General features: G+C 39.0%; 1 protein-coding gene across 16 annotated transcripts in view; it reads right to left on the bottom strand.

Moving 5' to 3' along the window:
- DAB1 (DAB1, reelin adaptor protein) overlaps positions 1-27,845 on the bottom strand; it is a 437,418-nt gene that overhangs the window by 17,689 nt on the left and 391,884 nt on the right. For 11 of the 16 annotated variants that reach the window (XR_003536774.1, XM_027698930.1, XM_027698929.1 and 8 more), the window contains 6 exons: positions 21,126-21,257; positions 20,426-20,545; positions 19,795-19,833; positions 18,404-18,469; positions 13,784-13,843; positions 2,658-2,714 (listed from right to left, as the gene is read on the bottom strand). Coding sequence is in view for 15 of the 16 variants with exons in the window: in XM_027698930.1 (XP_027554731.1) it covers positions 2,658-2,714; positions 13,784-13,843; positions 18,404-18,469; positions 19,795-19,833; positions 20,426-20,545; positions 21,126-21,257 (474 nt within the window). In the remaining variant the exon portion in view is untranslated. The remainder of the gene's footprint in view (positions 1-2,657; positions 2,715-13,783; positions 13,844-18,403; positions 18,470-19,794; positions 19,834-20,425; positions 20,546-21,125; positions 21,258-27,845) is intronic. The other 5 variants (XM_027698939.1, XM_027698941.1, XM_027698942.1 and 2 more) reach the window with 5 other exon arrangements.

Here is a 27,845-nt window from a genome sequence, read left to right as displayed (position 1 = left end):
TTGATATTGCTGATGGACCCAAATAGCCAACAACTGACTCTATAAAACAATTCTGCAGGGAATTGTCCAAAATGAAAAAAAATGAATAAAGCATGAAAAAAACTATCCAGAACAGGACTGGATGCATTACTGCTCTGCCTTTAACATCAGTGAGCACCAAGCATGATTTATGGCCAGCCCTTTTCCCTGGCTCCTTTTTTAAACACCCATTTCAAGGTCTTAAAACATGGCAGTGGAGTGTGGAGTGATAGAAGGATACAGAAGGAAAGGACTTTTAAAATGCTGCCTAATTTCCCTTTGCCCATGGGACAGGTGTGACCTGGATAAGTGGACTTGAAGGAGGATGCACAAATGGGTTACTGCAAGTTTTTAGCTCTACATTTAATTTGTGTTAGAAATATTTTCTCAGGATGTCCTTCAGTTCGAGCTCGAAACAGGTCACCCGTATAGACCTCACGAACTGGGGGAGAGAAAAAGCACTTTCATAAAAAGAAACACCTTGAGTGGCTGCATCATCAAAGCTCCTTCACATGTTCTCAAGTAAAATTAAGCCCTTCCACCCATCTTCAAATCAGTTCAGCTGGAGTTCAGGGATGTTAAAGCACAGATCCCTTAGAACTCTGCAGGAAATCTAAATCCCATCTACCACCTTTATCAGGGTGGCTATATCGGAAAGCTTTGATGGGAACACAGAAGTACTCCTCTACTAGCTTTCTTACTGGCTTTCCCTGTATCATACTCAATCACACCTACACATGTGGGAAGGCACAATTCTCATTACAAACGAGATTTAATGCAAATCTCGATTCAGCTCATTGAATCTCCTCCCCAGCTTAGTCACATAAACCCTACAGCCTCCTATCACATTTCTTTCACTCCTATAGGTTTGAAATCTAGTTGAGTCTTGACCTGCAAAGACAGCCCCTCTTAGTGCTTTGGACATTAACGAAACTGGCTGGTCAGGCTTTACAACCTACCAACAGAGATCACCCCAAGATTTTTTCCTGCCCTCAGTTTTCCATTATAAATGATCCCTTAAGAAATAAGACTACACATATCATAAATCTATGCAGTTTTTCAATCCAACCTCTATTCCCATATACAAAGATGATGCTACAATCACTTAGACCTGAGGTTCGTCTAGCAGCTCAGATGATTCTCAGCTTCATGACAATGATGTACCTAGGGATGAATTATCTCACATTTCCTCACATCATGTCTTATATTAAATAAATCACATTGTTCTAGTGCTATGAAAATGAAATTTCTTCTTAAGGGCTTATATATCCCTCTAACTATCTGCATGGAAATGGAGAAGAGAAAAAGAAGAAAATCCATGTTTTCTTCAGGGTACACCGATTCTAGTTCACGTTACTGAAATACTGCCAGAAATAGCTTCTGCAAAAAAAAACCCCAACAAAACCCAGCTTGTGAGTCACTTCTGCAGTGTGCACAAACACACTAGGCAGGGGTTGTTAAAATGCTCAGAAAAGTGGGAATGACAACAGCAGCACTCGTTTGGAAATCACTTCAAGCCTCCTGTAGGCACTACTGACTCAAGAGATGCCAGGTGACACTGAAACACACAGAGAGCCACTTCCTTCTCATCTCTCCAAACTGCTTGTTTAGCATCAATCCTAAACCTGCTCTTTTCCTGCATCACCAGTGAACTACTGGCTTGCTGAGGAATACCTTTTGTCCTTTTGAGGAGACCATGAGCAAAGGTTCCCAATGTGCTCCCATCCTACGTGAGGGAGCAGATGAGCAAGCCAGAGAGGATGTGAAAGCACAGGATACATACAGTTACACACTTGTGTGTAGAGTTATACATTTTCTGTGGAACAAAATATTATACGTTTCATAGGAACACTGAAAATTGATAGTCAGCATACTTTTGAACTCAGAATTATATGAATGCATTTGAAAGGTGGTAACTCAGATCTCTGTGCCTCCATACTCCTGTATAATGGGAATAATAATAATACTTTTCAGAGTGCTTCAAGGTGATGGATCTTTGGAAACTCTTCACAGATCTAATTCTGTTAAAGCTCTTAAGGGAAACTCTGCAGATGGATTTCTAAACAGGCAGGTGGAGAGAGTGATAGGAAAGTCGACATCACTGTTTGTTATAATAAACCCTCGTTCACAATATCCCCCGGTAAAAAGAAATATATTTACAGGGGAAATATTTCTTTACAGAATAGCAACCTCAAACGCAACAGGAGCTACAGAACCACATCAGAGAATGTAAACAAATTTAGTGGGAACACAGCTTATTAATTTACTGACTAGAGGCAGCTTTAAACAGCAACACTTGTAGGTGCATTTTGAAGTCCCAAATGGTTCAGATCTGTAGTAATTTTTCTACAACTCAGTTCTCAGCCTGAATAAATGAATGCATCTTCTCTGACACAGACTTAGCTTTATCCACTTGCAGCACATGATATTCTGGACACCAAACAGTTATCTTTTATTTTTGTGATTTCACTGTCATTACAGAACTGATTTCACCCATTATGCTTCATTAAATTATTCACATCTGATATTAGCTACGTTCCAGTGAAGTTAATCCCAAGCTGAACATTTTCCAATATCGTTATTCCTATAGATGATTTCATCTATATTTCCTTAAAACATTTTTAGAGTCACAACCTTACCTGAGTGACTGAAACAAGATTTTCATCAATGTCCAGCAATAAGTTTCCATTCTCCAGCTGTAAAGCATGATTTATGAAATGAGATGAATGATTTATGAAAATGACATGAATTTCTGAGCATGAAAATGATAACCTCCATAATTATTGACTTGAACATTGAAATGAAAACCCTTTCCATCTTGCTGTGAGCACAGATATGAAAACAGGTAGTCAAAACAGTGAGTTTGAATGCTGCTGGGATGTGGGGGAAACATACACTATTTGTGCTAAATCTCATCTTCTGGTGTATAAAGCAATTTTACCACTTGCAACATAACTATTCATTTTCCCAAATATTTATTAAATCAGCAATAAGCATACCCAGTGAGCTCTGATTCTGCTTACATTAATGGAACTTTTCACTGGCTTGGTGAAAGAAAAGCCTTAGCATCCTCAGGGAAAAAAGGAATAATTGAGTTTTGAACAACAAAAGCCCTTAAAGGCAAGTATTTGCAGGAAAAAACATGCCTTCCTCTTAACTAGGAAAAGTGTAACACCAATTTAAACACATCAAAGATAAATATTTTCTTTCCAATTTCTAAAATTACATAATTCAAGTGACATTTAAATCTATACTTTGTGTGTGTGTAAATAACTTTGGAGTATACTGCCCTCAGACACAAATATATCTGTATCTATCCACATATTTAACACATATTATCACTTCAGTGTACTCAGAACGCTAAATTTCAGGTAACATTTATTACACTGTTGTAGACTTTATTTCTGAAATCTCAGGAACAGCCTAGAATGCTTTCCCCCTCCGCCTCATCTCATCACAGACGTGAAGAAAAAAGGAAAAAAAGACTGGGAAAAGGCAAAGCAAAGGCAAAGCCAAAGGAAGATAATGTCATTGTGCACAATCAGTCCTGCACCTTTGTGGTGTGTTCCCTCAGACCCAGATAAGGAAAGTGCAGAAAAAGCTCTGTTCATTCAAAGAACACAGACCTTCAAAATATTCTTTATATGACACGAGAAGGGTTTACGCCCCCTCATTTGACGCCCATCCTCCAGCATCAGTGATGCAGCTCCAGCTGCACGGATCGCTCTGTGAAACCAGCTGAAGGATAACCCCATCTCAGCACAGAGGGAACACGTGCACGGCGTTCCACGGCCCATTAGAAATTCCCACCTGTGCTACAGCAGGACCCTGCAGAAAACATTTGCCCAACATGTCACGGCGCATCCCCAAGTGCCCAATTATCATGCAGCACTTGAGCCACATCTTCCATTAGCTCGTGTTCTGCATCACACACCAGTGAGGAGACACTTTCTAAGGGTGAAATATCCCTGTCTGTTAGAGCATGGAAGAGCCTGCTCTGGGGGGCCATGGCGAGGCAGCGACACGGCTACCAAGGGCAAAATTTGGCCTTTTGAGCCTTCCTCTGGTTCAGCTTTTCAACACAAAGAGTTTAACCTTTGCAATGAAAGTCAACAATCCTCTCCCTCCTTCCCCAGTGCACAACAGAAAATAACCAGAAGCCTGGAGACATGCTCCAGTTCTTGATCTTTCTCTGGGAAAGATTCCTCCACAGAGTGATGTAAAAGCTTGTTTAATTATTCAAAAAGACATCATCCTGAATATGAAACACCCCCACCACAGCTTAGTCAACCAGGGGCACACCAGTCACTCGCTACCAGCCGCGCAGACCGAGGCGGAGGAAGGAGTATTAATCCTTGTATTGCAACGACGTTAAACCTGTAATGAAAGCTCCATCTTTCTATACAGGCACGTGAGACATACTGTAAATCTTTTAAACATGAAATATGTAAATCTGGCTTCTTAAAGCAGCAGCAAGCTTTTTGAACCACTCCAAGCCAGTAGTGGAATTCCTCGTGACACTTTCCACTATTCTCTAAAGAATAACATATTATCCAAGAGCTGGAGAGAAATCAAGAGTACAGAAGCAATGATAATCATAGAATCATAGAATATCCTGAGTTGGAAGGCACCCACAATGATAGGAGATAAGTAAACTGCAGTTTTCATAAACCTAAACCAAAATTGATCCACTTCCACTGCAGTATTCCCTTTGATCGCCCAGTCTTCGGAAAAACATCTTTTCTAAGCAGTGCAAAAATTCAAATTTTTAAAGGGAAATCTAAAACAGGGCTCTTGTGCTCACAGGAGTTTGAAGCACCTTCTTCTTTAACTCCTAGATACATATCAAGACAGAACATTCAACTTCTGTTACTCAGTCTGGTTTTACCAATGGCAAGGGATCTACGCTGACATATGGCACGAGAAAACCTGCTCAATATTGCTACACTTTTGAAAACAAGATGATAAAATAGCATCTTAAAAAATGTGATTTTGTAGTCTCAGAGAATGGAGCAAAGATGGTGCTTAAAAACATGAAAAAAATGTGGTAATTAACTTGTACTCTGATACAGAGCTCAGTTAAAAAAAAAAAAAGAGTATGAAGGATACTAAATATAGCAAATAACCAGCAATTAGTAATTAACCTTTGAGCTGAGTATTAGCTATTCAACTCTTTTAAGATAGCAGAGGGATTTAAACTTGATTTCCTGCATTCAGTGGAAGTGCTGTACCACTCAGCCCAGCAGACAAAAGAGGGGTCACCCAACTACACAGCCTCTCTGGATTTCCATTTTCCTTTTTCTAAAATGGATTTTACACTGGAAGTCTAATGACAAGTCAAATGGTTGGTCAAACTAAATATTTTTTATCTTATTTTAGTCGAAAATGTAAATATTTTGGCCATGACAAATATTTTTTCTGATGGTTTGAATCACCATTGTAGCTCAAGAAAGCCCCAGTTGTTTGCACAACCTTATACAACTGTTGATATTACTATGAGCTCCATGAGCTTCAAGCAGCTTGCTAATTAACTAGAATTCATTCTAAAAAAACAATTAGAACTATAATGAGGGAGCATGTCGGAATCGTGACTAAACCAATCATCAGTCAAACCATGTCTAGTACATTGAGACACACTGAAAACATCCCACAGACATATTGTTTTCCTGTAAAACTACTGCTGAATTAATGATGTTGCATGGTAACTCAACAAAGAATTGCTCAATTACTTCCCAATTAAAGAGAATACACTGAAGAATACGTGTATCAGGGAAAAATTGTCAATGCCTTTGCAATCTTCAGCCTCCAACAGATGGTAAAGATCCTCAAATGCCATAAACCTTCCCAGTTACTGAGGGAAGGACAGTCACAATGTTACCCTCAACCCAGATTTACACAGGTACAGCTGAGCACAACCCTTCGCTTGTAAGGCTGCTGTGAACACTTAATTGTAGAATCAGGAATGGATTGGGTTGGAAGGGACCCTAAAAATCATCTTGTTCCAAACCTCTGCCATGAGCAGGGACCAGGTTGCTCCAAGCCCTGCCCAACCTGGCCTTGAACACTTCCAGAGATGGAAGCAATTCCATCTACAGGTCATGCCAGCAACATGAGCTGCCATAAAACTACACCAAGTTTTATCCAAAATACATGCATTTGGGATCCCACACTTACACAGGGTACAAATCCAGTGCTCAGGATCCCATGGAACATGGGAATCCTCCAAAATTTCTCTCTTCAGTTTCATAGGGTAACTCTTATTTCTCAGGATCACTCTTATTCAGCAAATTCTCCTGAAGTCATAAACCCAAGCCCTGGCTTTGGTGTGATGTATCCAACCACAGGGTAGCCTTGAGCTTCTTCGCATTCACCAGCTGTCCAGTTTCTTTGTTTGGTCACTGGATGTGCTGGTTAAAAATCCTTTTAGTCAGCCCTGAGCAGCTCAAGTATTGGGATAGTTGAATATAATTGACATCACAGATTACTGAAGAGTTTGAGTGAATTGAATTGCTTCACTGTTGCTCAATAGCTTCCTTTAAATTAAGGAACTCTTCATATGATCAAAACAGATGCTTACTCATTTGTTTATTTTCTCTTCATTTGCAGAGAACTTAATTCTGAATTCCCTGTGTACTTGAGGTGTTTACTTTCATAGAAAATGGTATTTAAAATGCTTCAATTACCACTTTTCTCTGACAGACTCTAATAAATCAAGAGTCCAAAAGAGTGACTCTAGCTTAGAGCCAGACCCCTGCTGCTCCCAGGCAACACAAAACTCAAGATAATGAAACTTCCCAGGGCACAGAGGATGCTGGTGCAAAGGTCCCATGGTCACTTCCTAAATATCCTCTCTGGACCCCATGCACAGGACACAGTAAGAGCTCAGATAGGTCAGGATAAGCCCTTTAATGTCAGGGGACTCCAGCACTGCCTGGGAGCACACTGCAAATAGCCATGGGACACGTGGTGGCTTTCTTTAACAGCAGATGGGAGAGACAAGGGATGATGGGAACTCAAACTTCCACTTGGAAGCAAAACTCCACTTCTAGACTGTGACAGCAGAGATAGCTCTGAATGCTTTCAGGGAATAAACTTAACAATGGAAGAGAATTAGATATAACCCCATATTTACTATTTTAAAATAATTGCAAGGCACAGTTATACAGTTGTATCTACTGCTTTTCAAAACAACAGGTGACTGGAGCTATAACCAAGCTTGAGAACCAAGTTATTTCTACATTCATTACTGAATACCTTGCCTTCATGGTATTTTCCAAACCTTGAAATCTCCTGAGTTTCAGCAGGCAAAAAAGCCAAGACCTGTGTATTTCTGTACTTAATAATGTAGGGTAGGATTGAATGAATCTGCAATAATTTACAACACCTTCTCCCCAAACTGATGCCAAATACATACAACACTTTCCCCAGACCTATATTACCTTAAATTTATGAATAAACTCCAAATTGTGCAAATTATATAATTTAATGCATACAGTGATGCAGAAGAGGTAAAGCCATAAACTTCACTACTTAGAAAGCAGACTGCCTGCAAATAAACATTTTAGCAAATTACTGTGAGCTGTAGGGCTCTGAGCAAATCAAAATGTAGTGAATCAACACAAGGTGCAGCTGTCAACTTAATGTATCAGCAGCCATCAGAAAAAATCTGCATCAGTCATATTAAATAAAAGACAAAAATTCACTATATGTAACAAAGTTTTATGCCACAACCAGTGAGATCAATTACACTCTTTTCTCCACTTTGGAGAATATCAAAAGGTCCAGAATATTATCCCAGAAAATGCACAGGAACCCAGGGAAGTTTAGGAACAAAAATACACATGGAGCCATTAGACATGTGACCCAACAGGCTGGATAACTGTGAGGGGCCACTGAAATGTTTGTCATTTATTTATATTGCCTGAGTTCTGTATTAAAAATACAAATCTAAACTCCCACACACATGGCAGCACCCATGTGCCCTATATCCAATAAGAAAAACTGTGTCACCAGGGTAAAGCCTGCAGCTTTTGTTTGCCTCCTTGTTTCTTGCTGTTTGAACAGTACAGAGAGAGAACACTGGAAAACTGATCAAGGGCAACTCTGCTGGATTACAGCTTTCCCACACTATGTGATTACATCCCAAAATCCTAAAGGATTGCACTAGGAAGTAAATTCAATGCTTTGTAGCATGTAATCATTCCACTGGTAGAGCAGGGTTTAGGATCACATTGGGTGAATGGTATTACCAATGCAGGAATGGAAAGCCTGCTAGCAGGACAACTCCTACAGATTAAAAAGAGCTCAAGATGTGGCCCACAATATCAATATGGCATAAAAGAATTAGGACATTATATTAAACTATTAATTAATTAAACTAGGACATTATATTCTCATCTATGAAACAGCATTCCTACACTGACCGTTAAAACCTGCTATTTGACTCGCCAAATATAAAATAAGGGATGGACTGAACCCTGAAGTTTGCATGGGCACATTTTCAATGCTCAGAAAATATCCAGATTAAGATTCTTAATCTTAAATAGTCTATACACTAACAACAGATTAATTCAAACATCTAACCCTCTGGATCGTTGGAAATCAGACTCTGAATTCAGGTTAACAGCTTTCTAAGTGTACTTGCTTTACCTGACAATGCAAGAACAAATTTTCAAGATTCAGTTGAAAAATCCCTAATTTTGAGTTCAGGTGTTAAGACCTACATAAACCATGTATTTAACACACATGAAGAAACTTCATCACTTTATGTTACAGATGCTACAAACTGGGAAGACCAGTTTGTAGGAGAAGGAGAAGGACCTGGTTTCTGCTTCCTGTGCCAATAAAATTTTTATTAAGGAATAAAGCAAAAAATATCCCCCCAAAAAATAGGTTTTTTTTAAAAAAAGAATAAATGATAGAAACTCAAACAAAACAATATAAAGACAGATTTAGCAGCTACAAGCTTATAGTTGTGATCTCTGTAAGACACCCCTGTCAGTGTTCCAGTGGAACACTTCTGTGACTCTGATTCTAAAAAAACCAAAGGCCCACCAAAACATCAAATCATGCCACAAGACATTATCATAACAAACTAATATATTTTCAAATTTTCCAACAAATAGCTGTACCTGTAAAAATGCATGTCCCACACCGAAATATTAAACCTCATACATGGGGTTTAATTGAGTGTAAATGAGTCAGGGTCGTTGAACACAGGTGTCTCTTTTAGCAAACAGAAATAAAACTGGACAGCATTCTCATCGCAGATGGTCAGAGACTGGATCTGTGCACTCTCTTTCTCCTCACATTTGAGAATTTGGTCCTGAAAGCTGTTTTGTGGAGGCTGAAGTCAATGCAAGTCTGCAAGTTGTTTCTGCAGAGCCACTGATGCAAACTTAGGGAAAAGCTAGACATGTAAATGGCACTGTAATCCCAGCCAGAATTAAACCTGAGCTTATCCCAGTCAGAATGAAAGGTGAGCTTTCCCAAACACAGCGTCCTAATTTGGGCAGAATGACCAGGCAGATCTTATGGCTTCTAAACCTGAGTGTGCTCAGGTGCAGCTTCATCTGCTCCTCCCTGTCCATTCCACCCTGGTTTAATATTCTCCATGCAGTTGGCACCAGCCAAATGAGTGCCTGCATTGTAAGGTACCAGCTATAGCGCCTTGGATCTTTATACAGCAGTAAGATGAATTGTTTGAAAGCCTTCATAAAACTGTTTAGCAGATAGTTTAGACATTTTGATGAGAAGAGAAGGTTTTATTGTGACGTGACTGACAGTCTCTGTGAAGGGTATTTACAGTCTGACTCTTGTTACTAAAAACACCATGACAGGTAGAACTTGATGTGGATGTTTAATGGGAGATGAAGGGAAATTATGACAAAAAGAGCTCATTAAACATTTCCATTTTTTAGAACAGTTAATTTCACACACAGAACTAGAATTTCTAAGTGGAGTGTGCACCACTTAACACAAGCTTTTTGGGGTAAGTTTGCTTTCTTTGTCTGGTTTGATGTCTACTCTCAGTGAACACAGAATAGGAGAACTGATCTAAAGAAGGAGCAGAGAGAAAATAAGAATGAACACAAGAAGTGCGAGTTGATACAGGAGAAGGAAGAGATACTGGGAGGGAACTGGATACTGTAAAAAGTGTGTGTTAGGAGCTGAGCTGCACAGTCAGCAGAGGAAATCTACAGGAGAGCAGGATTTGCTGGGAAGGGATGCAGCAAAGAGATGGGGAAATAAAAGAATCATATTGAGTAAGCAATCTTTTCATCCCAATGTCAGAGAAGTGACTTGGCAACCAGCCACCACTCATAATTGAGTTCAGCGGGTAGGTTCAAATCCTGAGATTTGAGACTCATTCCTTTCCGCCTCATTTGCACTGTATTTACATTACTTGATATCAGAGATCATGAGGAGCCAGACTATAAAGTACTTTGGTACCTGCTGACAAATGGCCTCACACAATGGCACAGCATTGTGTAGTACATCAGCTATCTCAGTCCATGCACAGTGTTCGACACTTCTGCTTCGTGGCACTACCAGGAAGATGCTCCATACCTTCAGCCTCAGTGGGATCCACTATGCATGGAGAAATATTTGCCCAAGGTTGTCTTAGGAAGATGTATCTTACTGCAAATCAGTGTGAATTACGCTTCCCAGTTTCAAAGCAGACTGAAATGGGGATTCTGGCTTTCAGTCTTTACACTGTGGTGAATCCCACCTCACCTAAGCCTAACTTTTAGAAGTCATCATACCTGCAAGTCATTTAAAATTCATATGTAGCCAATGAAGAATGAAATCTAGACAAATGTTTATTTCCACCTGAGAGGGACATGTCATGCAGACAGAAGGAATTTCATAGAATCAGAGAATCACAGAATGTTTTGGGTTGGAAGGCACCTTAAAGATCATCTTGTTACAACCACCTGACTTGGGCAGGGACACTTTGCACTAGATCAGATTGTTCCAAGCCCCATCCAACCTTGCCTGTGAAGTGCCTAATTCCCTCCACGGGCTACAGAGAATCAAGGCTGGAGGGCACCTAAATGACTACTTCAGCATCCCTCACTTTTCAGTGCACAGACTAGAGGTAACTTGCCTGGGAACATACCAGAGGAAAACAATCCTAAAATGGAAAATTGATCTCTGTCCAGGGAATATGGGCAATTCAGTTTGAACTCAACCAAAACTTGCTGCATTGTTATTAAGCATTGAATTTATTGTCAGGAGAGAGGATTCATGGTGCCTGAAACCTATCAGGAGCTACAAAAGGTTTCTCACTTCATTCATCCATTATGAAATTACTGAAAGCAAGACCTCCTAATAAAGAAAGTGTCCTTACACGTTTGAACCAGGTAGATGAGCTAGATTATTTGCCCTCAGTCTGAATTTTAGAGGTTTATATAATAATGACAGCTATAAATTGAAAAAAAAATTATGGCAAGTGTCTCAATGACAGAGAGTCTCATACATGGAAGGGTGAGCAATAAATCAGATGGGCAGTGGAATATTAAATTGCTAATTTTAAGAGCTATTGCTCTTTTTTTTTCTTTTAATACATACTAATATAAAAAGGTGAAACAGAATCTCAGCTAACTCTTTCTTCCTCTTCTCTTTTTCTTCATAAATTAAAGTACATAAGTTGTTAAGAAAAAAAGCTTTAACCCCTTTAAATTTAACCATGAAATAGCAAAAAAAAAAAAAAAATAAGGTGCAACCAGCTTCTTGGAGACGACAGATTAAATGTATTTGATGATTACAGAGTAGGTTCCATTGATGATTACAGAGTAAGTTCCATGTGCCCTATATCTCAGTCATGCTATTTACCAGGACAGCCTAGTACCAGGTGTCTGCAGACATGACTGCAAGTGTCCTATACACCCAGTCCTACTGCAACGACCTAAATTACAGACTATACCCTGAGTAAATCTGAAACATCACTGAAGGAATAATAAGAGTCACAGGAAATGCACTGCAGAAGAATTGTAACACTGAACTACATGAAATGCAAGTGAAAAATCAACAGCTATTTTGTGCCCACAAATACCTTAATTAGTTATGCAATGTGAGCTATTTTACTAGATTTTCCCAAGCAACACGACGATGCCTCCCGCTTCTGGTAGCTTATCATGAAATATTTATGGCAAGGTTTATTTGTTTGTGCAAAGCCCAGAGGTGTCACAATCCAGGACCCCATCCAGCCCCTCCCTATCATTTATCTTTTTTATTCCACATCTCAGTCTCCATGTTCAGCCCAAGCTGTGCAAGTTACCACAGCCTGGTGTGAAAGGAATCTCTCTCTACTGAATACAGGCTTCTTTTCCACACTTACAGTAGACTGAAATTCCTGACCTTTTCCTTTGTTTTTCCCTACTCTCACACAAATCCTCAGAAATACTAATTTTCTGTGTAGCCAAAGCAGCCAAACAATTTCTTGAGGTCTTTATAGCCCAAATTTATACTAAACAGTACAAGCCACCCTTCAGCAAGTGCACACCCTGTTGCTAAGGCATCTGTCACTCCACTTCTCTCAATCACCTGTTACCATTTCTTATATGCTTTGGGGATAAACTCTTCACCTCTTCAAAATGCCAATACACAGAAAGGGAATGGTGGTTTTGGATACAAGAGTATATTATTACTATTTTTTTAATATTTTACTGTCCATGCAAGGCATAGGATAGAGAAAATTAAGCTGAATAAAGCTTAGTCTCTTGCATACTTAGAGCACTACAGAAATAATGTATAGCAATACTGTGAGGGATTCTCAATGCATTGATTACAGCCCACAATATCCAGGGAAGGAATGCAATACATAGAGAAAAAATTCTGCCATTCAGGAACATTTTGAGTGAGGTCTTTTTGTACACTTAATTTTGCTTTTCCTTTCAGCATTTCCCACAGCTAAACTGATGGCAATTGCATGTACCTCTGCCCTACAACTCTACAGCACTTACTAATCTACCACAGAAGTTGGCTTTATTGGAAAAATAATTGCTTTTCTATGGTATATGTTAGGTTGGACTTCGATGTAACTTGTTTGGTTGTTTGTTTTTTTCCCCAAATGACAGAAATGTAATTCTCATGCAAATATCCATTTTTTTGGTAATATTTAATTTGAAACTCCCTATAAAATCTTTTACCTATCAGCACACGGTATTCGCCAGGAAATCATCTGAGAAGAATAGCCATTAAGACTGCAGAAAATCACTGTAGAGGTCACAATGCTCTGACATACCTCTTCCTAGTGCTACTTCTCTCAATCTCTATTCAGACCTTGCCTCCCCTGCTGTCTGACTAAACCAAGCTGTGAAGAGCACAATATATAAAGTGCAGCTCTGGCAGATCCTACAGGGAAGAAAATGCAGCTCATCCTTGCTCAGAGTGAGACTTGTACAGTTTTGGGTAATATAGGAACCCTTCTAACCCAAGCAGCAACTCATGCATTAACATGTAAAAGGCTCATTGTCAACATTAACCACAAATAACACATCTACACATGGTGACTTTCAAGGAATGAGTTGGAGAAGACAGAAAGGAGATTCAAGCAATGAATGAGATGGATATAAGTGACATAACAATCCTGGTTACTCTGCACCAACCCAACCAATCCATAACACAACACTGATAATCAAAGTCACATCACAAGGAATGTACCAAATGTTACAGACAATAATGAAAGTCACAGAGGCTTCTTTACTGTATATACTTTCACACACTTTCTTTACTTCATATAAATAGGGAAGATACTTACACTTACAGGTTGACTTTTTGGCACATCATAAACGCCTTCCTTCTTTTGGCTGGTAGGAACCTGCAAAAGCAAAGGAAAACTGAGGTCAATATCCAAGGGAAGTTGGATGAAAATCTGAAATCAGCAACTCGTATTTATGTACAGGGTAGTAATTTAATACTAATGAAATCAAGGACGGTTCCCTTCTCATCCAAGTAGCACCAGTAATGGAGACAATACTGAAGAAATAAAACAACATCTATCTGGGTTTTTTAAGTCCTATAGCTCAGCTGCGTTCAGAAAAGAGATTTCCATTATCAGATAATTCTGATTGCATGAATGATTGATAATTGCATGAATTCCAGGTGCACTTGGATCTGCTTCCTACTGAAATGGCAGTTTTTTCCATTTAACTTGAGAGCTAGAAATGCGAAGTTATGTGATGGAAGTTATGATTAAGTGAGTATATCATCTTCCCAGAGACACAGAGCAGAGGGTAAGAGATGTTTCACCTATGGGTTTAGATTTCTTCCTTCCAATTAATTTAATAATCTAAGTCAAGAAAAGCTGTAACATGTACCCCTGTAGTGATGGGGCCCTGTGGTTGCTCTATGAGATATTTGGTTATAATGCTGCAGTTTTAATGGCCTCTTGAAGTATGACACAGGAGACATAGATAGAGGACAACACACTAAAAAAACTTTGGATGAGCTTTTAGTTGAGCCAACAGTCATGATTTACACCTTGGGCATTTATAATCTGTTCATGTAAATTCAGTTGCTTTGTTATACAGGGCTGTGCTTGCCCAAGGACCACTGGTTCCCATATTTATAATTTATGTGTGTATCTCTTTTTCTTCCTAGAAGAAAATGTCTATTGTAAATGACAAAAGCAAAAAGAATACTAAAAACATTTTCTAAACTGGCACAAATACTCTAAGAAAATCAGGGCTGCTTTTCCACTGAACAGGGCATACAACACACAAAAATTACATTTCAGATATCAGTGAAACCTCACAGGTCACTAAGAGATAATATTGCAAATGTAGAATTATTACCTTTTTGTTTTCTAAGACAAAAAATATCTTAAGGTTCTGATATTTCACTCAGACTGGTTTAGAGGAAGCTGAAGGAATGATACTTATTCGTTGAGATGTGCTATCTTTTCTTATTCTGAAAAATTATTCTGTATAATATTCTGTATAATACATGAAAATCTCCCTCTGTTGTTGTCTCTACTGTTCTCTTGCCCACATTTAAACATCACGATCTTCACAGGAAACTGTGTATCATTAATTCAGTGCACATTGAAGAAGTTTGTCGAGAGCATGAGCGCAGAACCCCCACAGAAACTGAATAACCTTTTCAAAAGACCTCTTCTATTCCTATCCTGAGAATGATTTGCTTGCCTTGGTTTTCTCAAAGTACTGGCCACTTCCACTAAGACCACCTATCACATTAGGTATGTGGAACTGGTAACAGTGGAGCAATTCAATTTTGAGGCAGTAACAGTCTGTTAAGAGAGAGAGCTGTAAGTGACAGTGTGAGAGCAGGAACCAGGAAAAGTCTATTTAGGAAGTGACTAGAAAGCTGAGTCTTCTCAAAAAGAGGACAAGTATGGAAAGATAAACTGTTTCTAAATTTTCATCAGGATGCATTTTTTTTTTGCTGTCTGGAAAGTTTTCCTTTCAGTCATTCTCCTCTTCCTCCTTTCAATTTTTCTATGAAGTCACTCCAATTTGCACATCTCCCTGCAGCTTATTGTGGAACGAACATTTCCCTGCACTATCAATCCCCCTTTTTTTATTCCAGCTTACATATAGAGAAAAGTTGACTCCTAATACAAGACAGAGAAACTTTTCTGAAAGACATTCTTCTCTCCCAACATGATACCACCTGTCTTCCTGCTGTTTTTACTTCCCATGTATCATCACGCTTTTTGCATTGCTACTCACACAGGAGGTCCACAAAGGATTTCTGTTTTTCCTTTGATTAACAATACCAGCAAAGAGGTACCAGCACTGCTGCTGCTGTCAGCTCTGTCTGTGACAGGCTGTGAAATATTTGGATGTATTTGTGTCTCACCAGCAATACAAGCATTGCAATTCAAAAATCCCCATCTCGGACTGTCAACTCCTCACGGAGCAGAACTTGCCTCCCCACAGAGACCAGTGCTGCTGCAAAGACAACACCAAACCACCTCCCAGAATCCCATCTCCACCTCACCAGAACACCAGGTAAGAGGAGAGATGCTATTAAGCCATCTGACACTAGATGAGAGGATTGGTATGTGCTCAGTGACTGAGTCCTTGCCTAACACATTACAGCAACTTATAGACAACATTAAAAGAGCAGACACAGAGAGTCTTCTGGGTAATGTATCAAAGAAAGGTGACAGACAGAGAAAGAATGCTTAAAAAGAAAATTGTGACCTCTATTATGTTAAAGAGAAATAGAAATTGTCACTTTCAGCACATATCTTTCATCTGCCATTCCCCACAGGGAATCTTTTCCACCAAGGGAGAAGTGCACACCAGCAGATGAAATGCCACAGCAAAACCAGCAGAAAGATTTGGTGAGGCTGAAGCAAGGCTGCATGAGGTTATTGAGCAGTTACATATGTAGTATGGGGAAGGCTTTGTGGTAAATAATAGAAGTTGCCACAGCTTTGCATCAAACTAAAAAAAACCACAATGCCAAGCAAACAAACGAAAACACACACACACAAGAAAAAATAAAAAGAGGACCTTTTCTAATTTGATTTTTAATAGTAGGCTGGATGGTTCTGAGAAACAATTTTCTCAGTGATCTGAGTGTAAAATCTGAACTGTGGAAACCCAGATTTACAGTAGCCAAGAGCTCATGAAGCCTGTGGGAAGCTCATGGCTATGGGCCAGTCTGTGGCAGCAATACCTCAGCATCCATCAATTACAACTGATACCACAAAAAGACCCCTGGCTCCCTAATTTCAGCATTTGCTGTACTCAAGGTACTGCCTGTAGTAAATACAGAGGACAATGCAAGACTGTGTATAGCCAGAGTATGGCATACTGATCACAGGTATTTTCTGTGCACCACTGTGGGAGGAAACACTTCATCACATCCAGATACTGTCAAATAAAGGCTTCAGCAATTCTCTAGTGACTTACAGGACAATAACACCAGTACCTCGAGATGAGGCAAGACCTCACTACCTGCTTATCATCTTTAATTTCCATTTTAAGGAAAAGAAATTCCTCCTGAATTTCCTCCATAAAGTCCTCCTGTTCATTGGGGCATTCCTCAGAATACAGTTCCAGCTTGTTTTCCCACCAAAGTTCGCTCTAAGATCTACAAACACTGTGAGCAACAGCCCCATTTTGCTTCCTTCCACCAGTACTTCTCTAAAGTGTCACTAAAAGCTCCGTACTTTGATGAACAACAATCAGCAATTTTTTGCCTGAATGTAGTTCTCATGGGATTTTTGTTTGCAGCATAAACCTGACAACTAGAGAAGTAATTTTTTAACATGTGCTGAAAATAGTCAAACTTTCAACACTGAAAATGTTCAGCCTTAGGCAGACTCTCACCTTGAAAGCTTTGCATGCCTTGGTCTAGAGATGCAAAAAGATGCATATTCCAGTGGGGGTTGTGGGGGTGCCAGGAGATCAGCAGAGATAGATCAAATAAATCTCATATTAATAACCCTGTAATGGTTATTTTCTAATGTTTAACCTGCATTTCCCTTTCCCACTCAGCTTCTTTCTATTTTGGCTTACAGCTACACTATTCTATCATTTTTTCTATTATCTTCCTATATTTTCTCATTACCTAATACTTTTCCCCTTTTTTTTATTGTTCTATCCTTGCTCCTGTGTACCTTAAAATCTTTTCCTATTAGCAGATCAACCTCTAGCACAGCTAGATGAAATTCTTAATCACTGCTTGAAACTCCTTCCCCTCCACACTAAATGATTTCCTTGAATCACAGTTTTCTTACAGCATACAAAGATTTCTGTCTATCTTCAGATTTGCCTCTAGTATGTGATACAAAATGAATTACATTACATTTTAATAAACCTTGTAGTGATCCCTTGAGGATAAATTGAATGACAAAAGATTATTTTATATTACTCTCAATGCAATTTTTTGTCAGGGTGAAGAATGTGAGCTTGGGCTCTAACATAACATATGCACTCTGAAAATGCTTTCCCTGGTCTGGGGGATATCCCTTGAGAGCTCTGAGGTTTTGCTCAGTTATTCCCTTGGTTAGTCAGAAAGAAGAGCAGTACCATCAGAATTTCTAGGAATTGCTTGGATGGTCTGGCCTCCATGATATGTATGCTTCTCAGAATAGGTGTAAAAAATTCCAAAAAATTACACAGAAAAAGAGAGTCCACTATTTATCACCTCATATGGTGTATTCAAAAGTTTAAGACCCTTTATAAGTTGACAAAGTTAATGTAATTTGTAGAAGCTGAAATGACAAACAACAGAAAAATCACATTGAGACCAGGCAGATAATTCACGTCATGTCACCAGAATGAAATACCAAGACATTTTTGTGATGAATGAAAACTAAAAGCGAACTATATATGAAATGTGCTTTATTAAATGCTTGCAATCGTTGCAATGGAAAACACCGAAGGTAGAGATTTTATACCTGATAAATGTTTTCTTCCGTTTCAGGCTCACGGATCGGCTCGTGTCCAGCCTCAAACACAATGTACTATTACACCAGCCGCCAGAGAGGAAAAGTCAAAGATGAAACAGAAGGGAAAAAGGCGATTTGGAATTCCACGTCAAAACAAAGGCAGGCATTAAAGAAACAAGTTCAAAGTACAGGCTGGCAGCAGGACAACCGGTTTGCTGGAAAGCACCAGGTAAGGTTGTTTCATATTTCATAAACTGGCAATGAATAGCCCTAAATCTCCTCTAATGATCATTAGAGCAACTTCCTAATTCTTTCTCACTAGGGAGACCGCCTGTGGCCTAGTATTAATTTTCTGAAGTCAACATGAATTTTGCCTTTTTTACATAATGGCAATTATTTCCACATATATTTATTATCTATGAATAAAAATGCTAAATCCAAGCTGGGAGAATAGGCTGGTGCACATGGAACAGGGCACATGGCAAAAGGCTGTCACAACATTTTTAATTTTCAGGTTCTTGCTTTATTGTGAAGAGTACAGAGTAAAACTCCTGACATTATAAAAGCTGAATAGTAATTTAGGGCATCCTCATTCTTATCATCTTTCTTGCTGCACCTCAGGCACTGTTCAATATTCACTAATGGTTGAATTGGTTCCTTTCACGTGCCTCCCACTGATATGCCTAAGTGGAGGAACACAAAATCCCCAGGAAAAAAAAAGTCAACTATTGCATATTTTGTTTCAGCACAAAAACATGAGAATTAAAGTACATCTTTTTCTTCTTCACACTCAGTAGGGTATCAGACATGAATATATTGACATATTTCTGATAATCATCTTTGCTCCCAGACATTTTGCTTGGATGAAACAAGACTTAAATTTCAGATCTGTTATTGAATTGTAACCCAAACACCAACAAGGGAGTGTGTTACAACACCAATGTCACTGTTGGTTTTTTCCAAATATTCACCCTCTAAGTTAAATTCTGGCTCCACAGAAGACAAAAACAAAATGTCAACTTATTACTATCAAAATGAGATGTCACCTTCCCTAATTCTCAAAGTAGCTCCCTTTCCAGTTAGAGTTTGTATTAAAAAATGATGACAAATCTAATTTGGAAACTTAAAATCTGGATGTACAAGCCACATTTTAAGTAATATTTACGACACATTAATCCAACTGAACATATTCTATTCTATTCTATTCTATACAGACATATGGTGCTATTACTTACAGCTTAATCTCTAAATATGCTACTTTCTGTAAAAATCTTAAGGTTTCTCACAAGACCTATCTCGGTAAGTTTCAAAACATCTTGTTAAAGGTTTTGGCTGTGTTTGAAGATAACATATATCTAGTCATTTCTGAAACTCCAAGGCCATACAGCTTCAGAAATTACCTGGTATACAGGATCTTCTACATCTTCTTCCAAAATTGTCTACAGCAAAGTAAGAGGACAGGCAGTAAAAGCAAAGAACATAAACAGCAGAGATAAAAGAACTGTACTCAGAAATTAAAGGACAGCAAAGAAATAAGCAAAATTGGCAGGTAAGTATATAGTTTTGTTTCTTTAGGATACAGATAAAGTCACATTAGTGCACAAAGTAACTTTATTCAAGTTTCATCCGAGTTTAACAATCTGCACCTCATTTGCTTTGATTCAAATACACACATTCAGAAATATATTTAACCTTCCCTAAAGTATCAGACACTGTTAAAACCTGACTTACAACACTGACCTTCATTAAAGTTTTCCTTCTGAATTAGAAGAAACACTAGGCAGGAAATGAGCAGATCATTTCCAGTTGCTAAACAGGTTCATCACACCCCAAGTGACAGCTTTCATCACTTTAATCCTACGTCTGAGCTCACGATGGCTGTTGGGTTCACACTGGTCCGTTTGAAGCCAGCACCGTTCAAACCCATTGCTGTTAAGAAGTGCTGAGGATGCTCAGTGCCTCTTTGGAGCAACTTGGGGGGATACTTCAAACCAAGCTTTTCTTGGCAGTAGTCTAAGCTTATTCGTGTACCTGGTATACCGCTTGTTCACACTGTTTGTCCTTTTGTGCCTTTTTTTCCATTTCTTCCCTTTGTTTCAGTTCATAGATGAGCTGAAACAGGTCTCTCAAGTCCAGGATTACTGGTTCAGCCTATGGAAGCAAAAACAGGAAGGTAAATTTCTGTATGGGAAAACACACACCTCTTATCCCACCCGTAGAGCAGTTACAGCATCCTCACAATTGAACTTCATATAGAATTAATTTCTATCTTATCATTCAGGCTTGGGTTAATTTCTATTGAACTAACCATACTTGAAAATTAATTATAATTACAGTTTTGAATATAAAAAGCATTATGAATATAAAAGGCATATGTATGAATATAAAGGCAAAATTATTAGTGGTTTCACATCCAACAGAATTACAGTAGGCTATACACAATGTAGGTTTCGATGAGTACAGGAATATAATCAAACTTATCTGCATCCAGTCTAGCTTAGCCAGAAAGGAAAACAATAAAAAATGATCATGAAAAACTGGAAATAGTGAAATACATTCCCTTTTGCCCAAGCTGGTTTCATTAGTTTGCTATTTAAGAACATCTAAGCAAACACTCATGACTAGGGTAGCAGAATCAGAAACAACCCAAGATTGGCCTCTTGAACAGCTTACTATGAACAGCTTTTAAGTTGAGTTACATGGTAGAAAATGACAGTGATTTGATACTTACTGCCTGGGCTGTTTTTATTGCCACAAATCTGTGATTCCCCTCCTTTCCACATACATATCCAAACGCTCGGTGGTCTGTGATATCCTTCGCGATGTATGAAATTTCATGAACTGCATGGTGATGCTGTAGTAGCTATTAAAAAACAAAACAGTAGGAAATTACATCAAAATGTTGGATTAAAAAACAGTATAATTTTTCTTTCATCAGTGCTTTACCTGGATCTCAATTCACCTATGGAATTCAAACAAGCAAACACATCCTGGTATCAAAACCAATTAATATCCGAACTCTTTAAGCCTGTTCTTTTCTCAAAATCTAGACAAACTTGACTTGCTTTAGTAAGTCGACTAAGAGTTTCCACTGAAGACTTTTCTTGATGTCTTTTAGTGAGATATAATTAAATAAAAAACATGTTTCCTAGTTATTACCTACACAGCATCCAAGGTACAGTATTTGTAGGTAGATATATAAGCAGGGGCTGCAGATACCTGTAGCTTCATACAGGATGACTCTGAGGCCAGGTTGCTCTGCAGGAGCTGTAGAGCTACAGCTGAGATCTCCAATATCTCTAAGAACTGGTACCAGACCTGCTTTATCTCTGCAGCACTCAACATCATCCAGTGATTTCATTTCAAGCAGTAATAGAACTACAATTATTTTCCCCAGAAAACTAATGGAAATGCAATTATTCAACTCGAAGTCATGCTAAATGCAAAAGTTCACATTTTACTTAAAATTCTGCTTTGGTGAACTGTAATAATAAAAAGACTCAATTTTGTTTTAGATGTATGAGTAAAACTCTCCTCGAAGTCAGGACACAAATCTAAGACTCCTGTAAGCATCTCTTGTAGTGCCAAAATCTTTCTCACTCTGGCCTAAATAGTATTCTATTATCAAAGTAATAGAGAAGTATTTCTACTTAGAATGATGTCCTTGAAAAGCTTATCTAAAACAATCTATTAGTTTCAATTTCTACCTTCTGATATATTGACCTGCTCTTATATCCTCTAGGGATAATGCTATTTCTGAGAGCAGGCAAAGCCTCACAAAGAATTCTTTTGAGGTCCAGATTCCTGCTGGTTTTGAGAAAAGCACATTTTGAAAACCAGCATGGTATCCAGGCAATCTCTAAACAACCAGTTATTTTTAGAGTTTTGAAAAAACCAAACATTTTAAAATTCAAAAGCAGAGAGGATGTCTGTGTGTGCAAGAGAAAAGGCTAAGCGTGTGCAGGGCAAGTGACAAGCGATGGGACTTCTGTAGGACAGGGAGTGAAATTTGAAAGGAGAGGTAGCCTGCAAGAGATGGATGACTCCATATAAAACAAAAGAGTGGACATGTTTCATTTTCATTTCACAGTAAATGGCTCTTAACATCCCAAGATCAAGATTGCTTGCTCGTAGGAGAGTGGAAGTGTTGCCATTGACTTCAGGCAGAACGTGGCTGAGCTGAAGGTGCACTTCAGGCTCTCCCGGTGTGTTAAGCGTTTAAAATTAATGACAGGATCTTACTTAGATAATACAGGGATATTGATTTATTAGAGTTTTTTTGAAAACCAAGTTACATGCTATCTGTTACAGTGAAATGAAATGTTCCCATCTCTCTATTCTGCATATGACAGGGAACGTTATCTCTGGCTCCTATTAAATCAAAGTCCTCTGACATTGCTTTATTGATTGCCAGGCAGCATTTTGCACTGAAATTAAACTGTGATCAGATGCCTTCTTTGTGGAATTAAATTTGAAGACCACCGTACCATGGAAGAGTATCACCCCCAATGTAAGACAGCAGATGGAGACCCTCCAATTTATTTGGGAATCCTCACTCGCTATTACACTTTTAATGGTTATGATATTTTACATACTGCATCAACAGAAGTATAAATTAAGTAAAGGTGACTGCAACATTATCCTTTTAGGTATTTTACTGGATGGCATGTCTAGGAAGAGTTTTTCATTTGTTTGAGGGATACTGAGTTGGAACATACACATGAAAGGCAATGTTGCATGCACACATCTGTACTCAAATGTAGATATAAACACTTCTTTGTACATGTTTTTTCACAGTCCTTCATTCACCTAATGTGTCCTTTATACATATTACAGTATTCTTATTTAACAAGTTCCTGATTTTTTGCTCTTGCAAAGCAGAAATGGGACTCCTGTTGCAGTCAGGAGAGATTCACCACTGTAAAAGGCAAGATCAGAACTGCATCCCTTCTGTAAATAATTATTTAAGGATTCAGCCTGCCCAGGACCCTGCAGAGCTCTTCACAGCAGTGAAATGTGTGCTAGAGCAAAGGACAGCAGAAGGGACAACACGAGGAGAAACACCATCTCATTCAGCCACCCAGCAGAGACAGACACTTGAGGCTATCTATAAATACTCTTTGCATGTTTGGATCAGATGTGTGTCTGATGCATTTGCATAGATTAATCTGTCCCATTAAATGAGGTCAACCAAAAGAAATGTTATGTTTATCCCTCAGATTGTAACTGCTCACATGTAGCCACCCCCTTGCTACTTGATATGAAAGGAAATGAAACAAAAGCCACAAAAATTGCTTAGAGCAGAATGGCTGGTCAGTGCTCACAAGCTGATCTGCCCCTCTTTCTCCCTACTCTTTTTTTTTATGTATTTAGTATTTTCAAGTCTTTACCATGACTAAATCCTGTCTCTAGTGGTCATAAGCACATAAATGAATTATTTCATAACTTGACACCCCTGTATGCCAATGCTGAGGGATTCCATCACACACTATTGGGTGTTTTTACTGTATCTGTGCCGAGAGCTGCTACAAACCATTTACCAATTCTTAAGTGAGGTATCAAATTGTTTTGGAGTGCTGCAGTACGACAGAACAAATTATAGAGAAGACTTAATTTGTATTATGGTTCAATACAGTCAATTACATATTGCAGAGATTAAAAAGTAATTTAACATTTAAGTTTCAGTTGTTGAAAAAAATCCACTGCCTCCAAATTATTTTAGGTCTCCTGTGACTTTTAGTTATTGTTGGAAACAGAGATTTTAAATGGAAGCACAGATAAAGTCTCAAAATGGGTAACAAGACAATCTCGTGATGCACCAGTCCTTCTTTTTAGGCTAAACATGACATCATTACCATATTTTATTCATACACTAGAAAGTTTTTGCCTGGTGTTAAAATTAAAAAGTCCAAAATACCCACCACCACCAAGGCTGCTGTCTTGCCTCTTCCCCTTAAGTTTGCTCTGGTCTCCCACTGGCCATTATTTTCTCTCCTTGTCTCCATTCTATTGCCCGCTTCTCCTCTTCCCCCAGGTTGCTCCCTGTACATCACACTGAATTGATTTAGCTGCCTCTGAGATCTGTAGCATTTCTAATTTCCCTCAGGCTGCTTGGCACCTATCATAAATTTTTTCACCCCTTATCCTCATCTTGCCCCTTTATTTCCATGCTGTAGCCTCCAGTGCCACTAAATCAATTAAGTCAATCAATTAAGTACTTGGAGGGTCCAGCAATCATGTCAAATATGTGAGTTAGGTGGCATGAGAAAGTCACTGCTTTACTATCGCTATTTCTCTTTTAATGAGGTTGTCTATTTAGTGGAGCCTGGGGCACAACGTTAAGAGCCACAACAAAAAATACCCTGCAAGCTGCAAAGCCTTCTAGAAAAGCTGCCCCACTGAATGCAGGAAGCAAGTTCCGCACAATATTATATCCATAAGGACAAGTTTCACAGGGATTTAGTCTGCACAGCCTTTCACCTTGGGCATCTAAATGGTGAACCTGGTTTCAGATAGGTGGGATCAACTGGCAGCTCCCACCAACAATGGATACTGGGATGTGGGAGACAGACATGGACCAAGCATCCTTGAGTTTCTATCCCTGCCTATTCACTTCTACCACATTTGAATAAGCAGCAATACACTTTAAGTGTCACATAAAGCTCCCCAAACATCAAAGTTACCCATCAAATTGCAAAATTCTTAATGGATTCAAAATAAGTTTGTGGACTATAGTTTCAGTCATGCTGCTGTCTACCTTCAAGTCCCCTGTATTCCAACTCAGCAGCATATAAGGAAATCAGGCCCTGTATGTTCAGGAATACCACTGAAAAAATCACAGAAATTGAACCCCACATGGAAAATTAATGGTAATGCCTTAATAACAAGCTTAGCAAGCCTGAAGTGCAATAGGACATTGACCATTACCTACTGCAATACATTCAGTGAAAACACTGAATTGTAAACCACGTGAGTGGCTCTGAGATTAATTTTATCTCATTGCTGCAAGAAACGCGGGTGTGATACAGATGATTCTCCCTCGCTACACCCAGGAGGTTGCTGTGTTTCTTAACAGGGCTCAAGATGTGTATGCTATAGTACATGGTCAAATGTTCTACATGACCATTTCCTTACAATTCCTGTTTGTTTTATCATAGATTTGCAGGGATCATGGGGATAACAACTGGTCTCAAGCATTTCTCTACTTGCCTGTGTTTGTACTGCAGTGCTTCTCTGCTGTTTCGTTAAAATGCACTTATAGTAGGGTGGTCTGGAGCTGCTCATCTCCACCATAAACACCCCCCAGTCCATACAGGTGCCCATGGCAGCAGGGTTGGAATTTGATGATCTTTAAGGTCCCTTCCAACCCAAACAATTCTATGACATGAAACACCCAAATTCTCTACAGCTGCAAATTCAAATCCCAGACCTGTCTCATTTAATAACTTCTTAAAGTTGTAAGAGATGGAGAGCAGTCCGTTGCACATAAACAACTAGATAAAACACCACCCAAACCCTCTTGCTGGCATGGGCTTTTCCCTGGTACCAATCAATGGTGCATGGATACCTGTTAAGCAGTTGTGAACCCTTCCACTTCCCTTCCCCTAGAGACAAGTGCATTTCAATGGGACTGTGTACAGACAATTTGGGGAAAAAGTCAATGATCTAAAATGGAACATGAATCAGTAAATCGTATTTGTACCACAAAATTTCCCATGTTATTTTCTGGAACTTAGTATTTGGGTGAAAGATGGAGTAGCAAGGCATCAGCCTCCTGAGACACACAGGGGACAAGCAGATGGGGAAATGCTACAAGCCTCCCCAAAACCACTGCAAAAATTTTCAGTTTAATGTGGAATAGTGTAGAGGAGACAGCTCAGTGTATTTCAGAGCTACAGTGGTGAACAACTCCAAACTCCCTGCAAATTACTACTGGACACAGCACAGGATGACTGAGAAACATCATATTTCCAATCTGACAGTCCTTTCCTAGTGTGATAAGTACTTCAGTTGTATGTCCATGCAGAGAGGACAGCAGAATAAACAATAAATGACAGATCACAGGAATTAACCTTAAGTGTTGTAGTAGTTGGTGTGAGTAAACCCTTGATAAACCAAAAAAAATCTCTTGTACAAACATTTACTACAACATGTAGAAAATTTTATCTAGTTTGATGTAGAAAAGGAAGAGAGAAGTTTAGGCTTAGCAAATCATCAAAATACTGAATTCTTAGTAGAACAGCAAGCAGTCTTGGAAAAAAGCATCATTCCAATTCAGCTTTCAGAAAGAAATGTCACATAAGAATATCTGAAAAGCAAAACGCACTCAAAACCTTTTGCAGTTATGAAGATTTCAGTATTTGGGAGGCATTTCCTGGCACTGGCCCAGATGACCAGTTTTGGTCATAAAAAGAGTATAAATGGAGCATACAAACATAGAGTAGGAACTGAACCCTTTTGCTGAAGGAGACTGAACATGTGCTATGTACTACTCAGCCAAAATGAATAGTCCAATCCTGAATCTGAGGCAGAGCCACTCATGGAATGTAGGCCGAGCAATAGGATATGGACTTTCCATCTGCAAAAAACCCCACCCCAAGAACAAGAGTAGAAAAGGAAAATGTAACCTCTAGAGCATTCTCCAGGCCTGAAGGGACTTCTCAGACAGCAGCTTTTAAGCCTGTCTTCACAATGAGAGAAAATAAATCTGTCTAATCCCTGTGCTTCTTCCACACACACTGATTTCGCAGACAATAATCGAAAGAAAGACTTTTCCAAGTGCCAACTACTAAAAGGCGTTTCAGTGCGCAAGCTTTGCAATAAAAACACTTGGCACAAAAAGCTCCCTTTGAGATTATATGCAGATCAAAGCTTGGTCTGTGTATCACAAAAGGGCACATGAAATATGGTGCTGATAAAGAGAAGAATCAAAACAGATTTAGCCCCAGTTATCACAGACTCAGTCCCTCCAGGGGGTCAGCCGTCTGGCTGTGACACAGTACAGCACCCAAAGACGTGTAAATTTAATTTCCTTTTAATAACAATAACAATAATAAACTCTTAAGAGCCATTCTCTTCCTGCAACCAAGGAGACTGAAGGAAAAAAGATTATGTGACTTCCCAAGCTTACACGACAATGCACAGCTGAGTCAGGAGGGACAAAAGTCAGTGAGGAAGAACATATGTGTAAGGATAAGCACATCTTCAAGTGAAGGGCTACACTCAGCTCAGTCTATACACTTCACTCTAAATAAATAGAAGCACTTCAAAAAAGTACCCCAGGTAGGAGCCTGTTTGGTTGGATTCAGAAAAAGAGCTTAAAAGGGTACTTCAGCCTCAGCTAAAATCCAAATTAATCCTTACCATTTCCTTTGCTTGATGAAAAAAGTATCCTGCTACTGCCTGTATCTTACCTGGGGAGCAAGAGCAGCAAATTCTTAAGAGAGCAGAG

Source organism: Neopelma chrysocephalum, unplaced genomic scaffold (assembly GCF_003984885.1).
Source record: "Neopelma chrysocephalum unplaced genomic scaffold, ASM398488v2 Primary Assembly neopelma1_135, whole genome shotgun sequence".
In the NCBI taxonomy this organism is placed as follows: domain Eukaryota; kingdom Metazoa; phylum Chordata; class Aves; order Passeriformes; family Pipridae; genus Neopelma; species Neopelma chrysocephalum.
The sequence above is the reverse complement of the archived record's forward strand: the minus strand, read 5'-3'. Positions and strand labels throughout refer to the sequence as shown.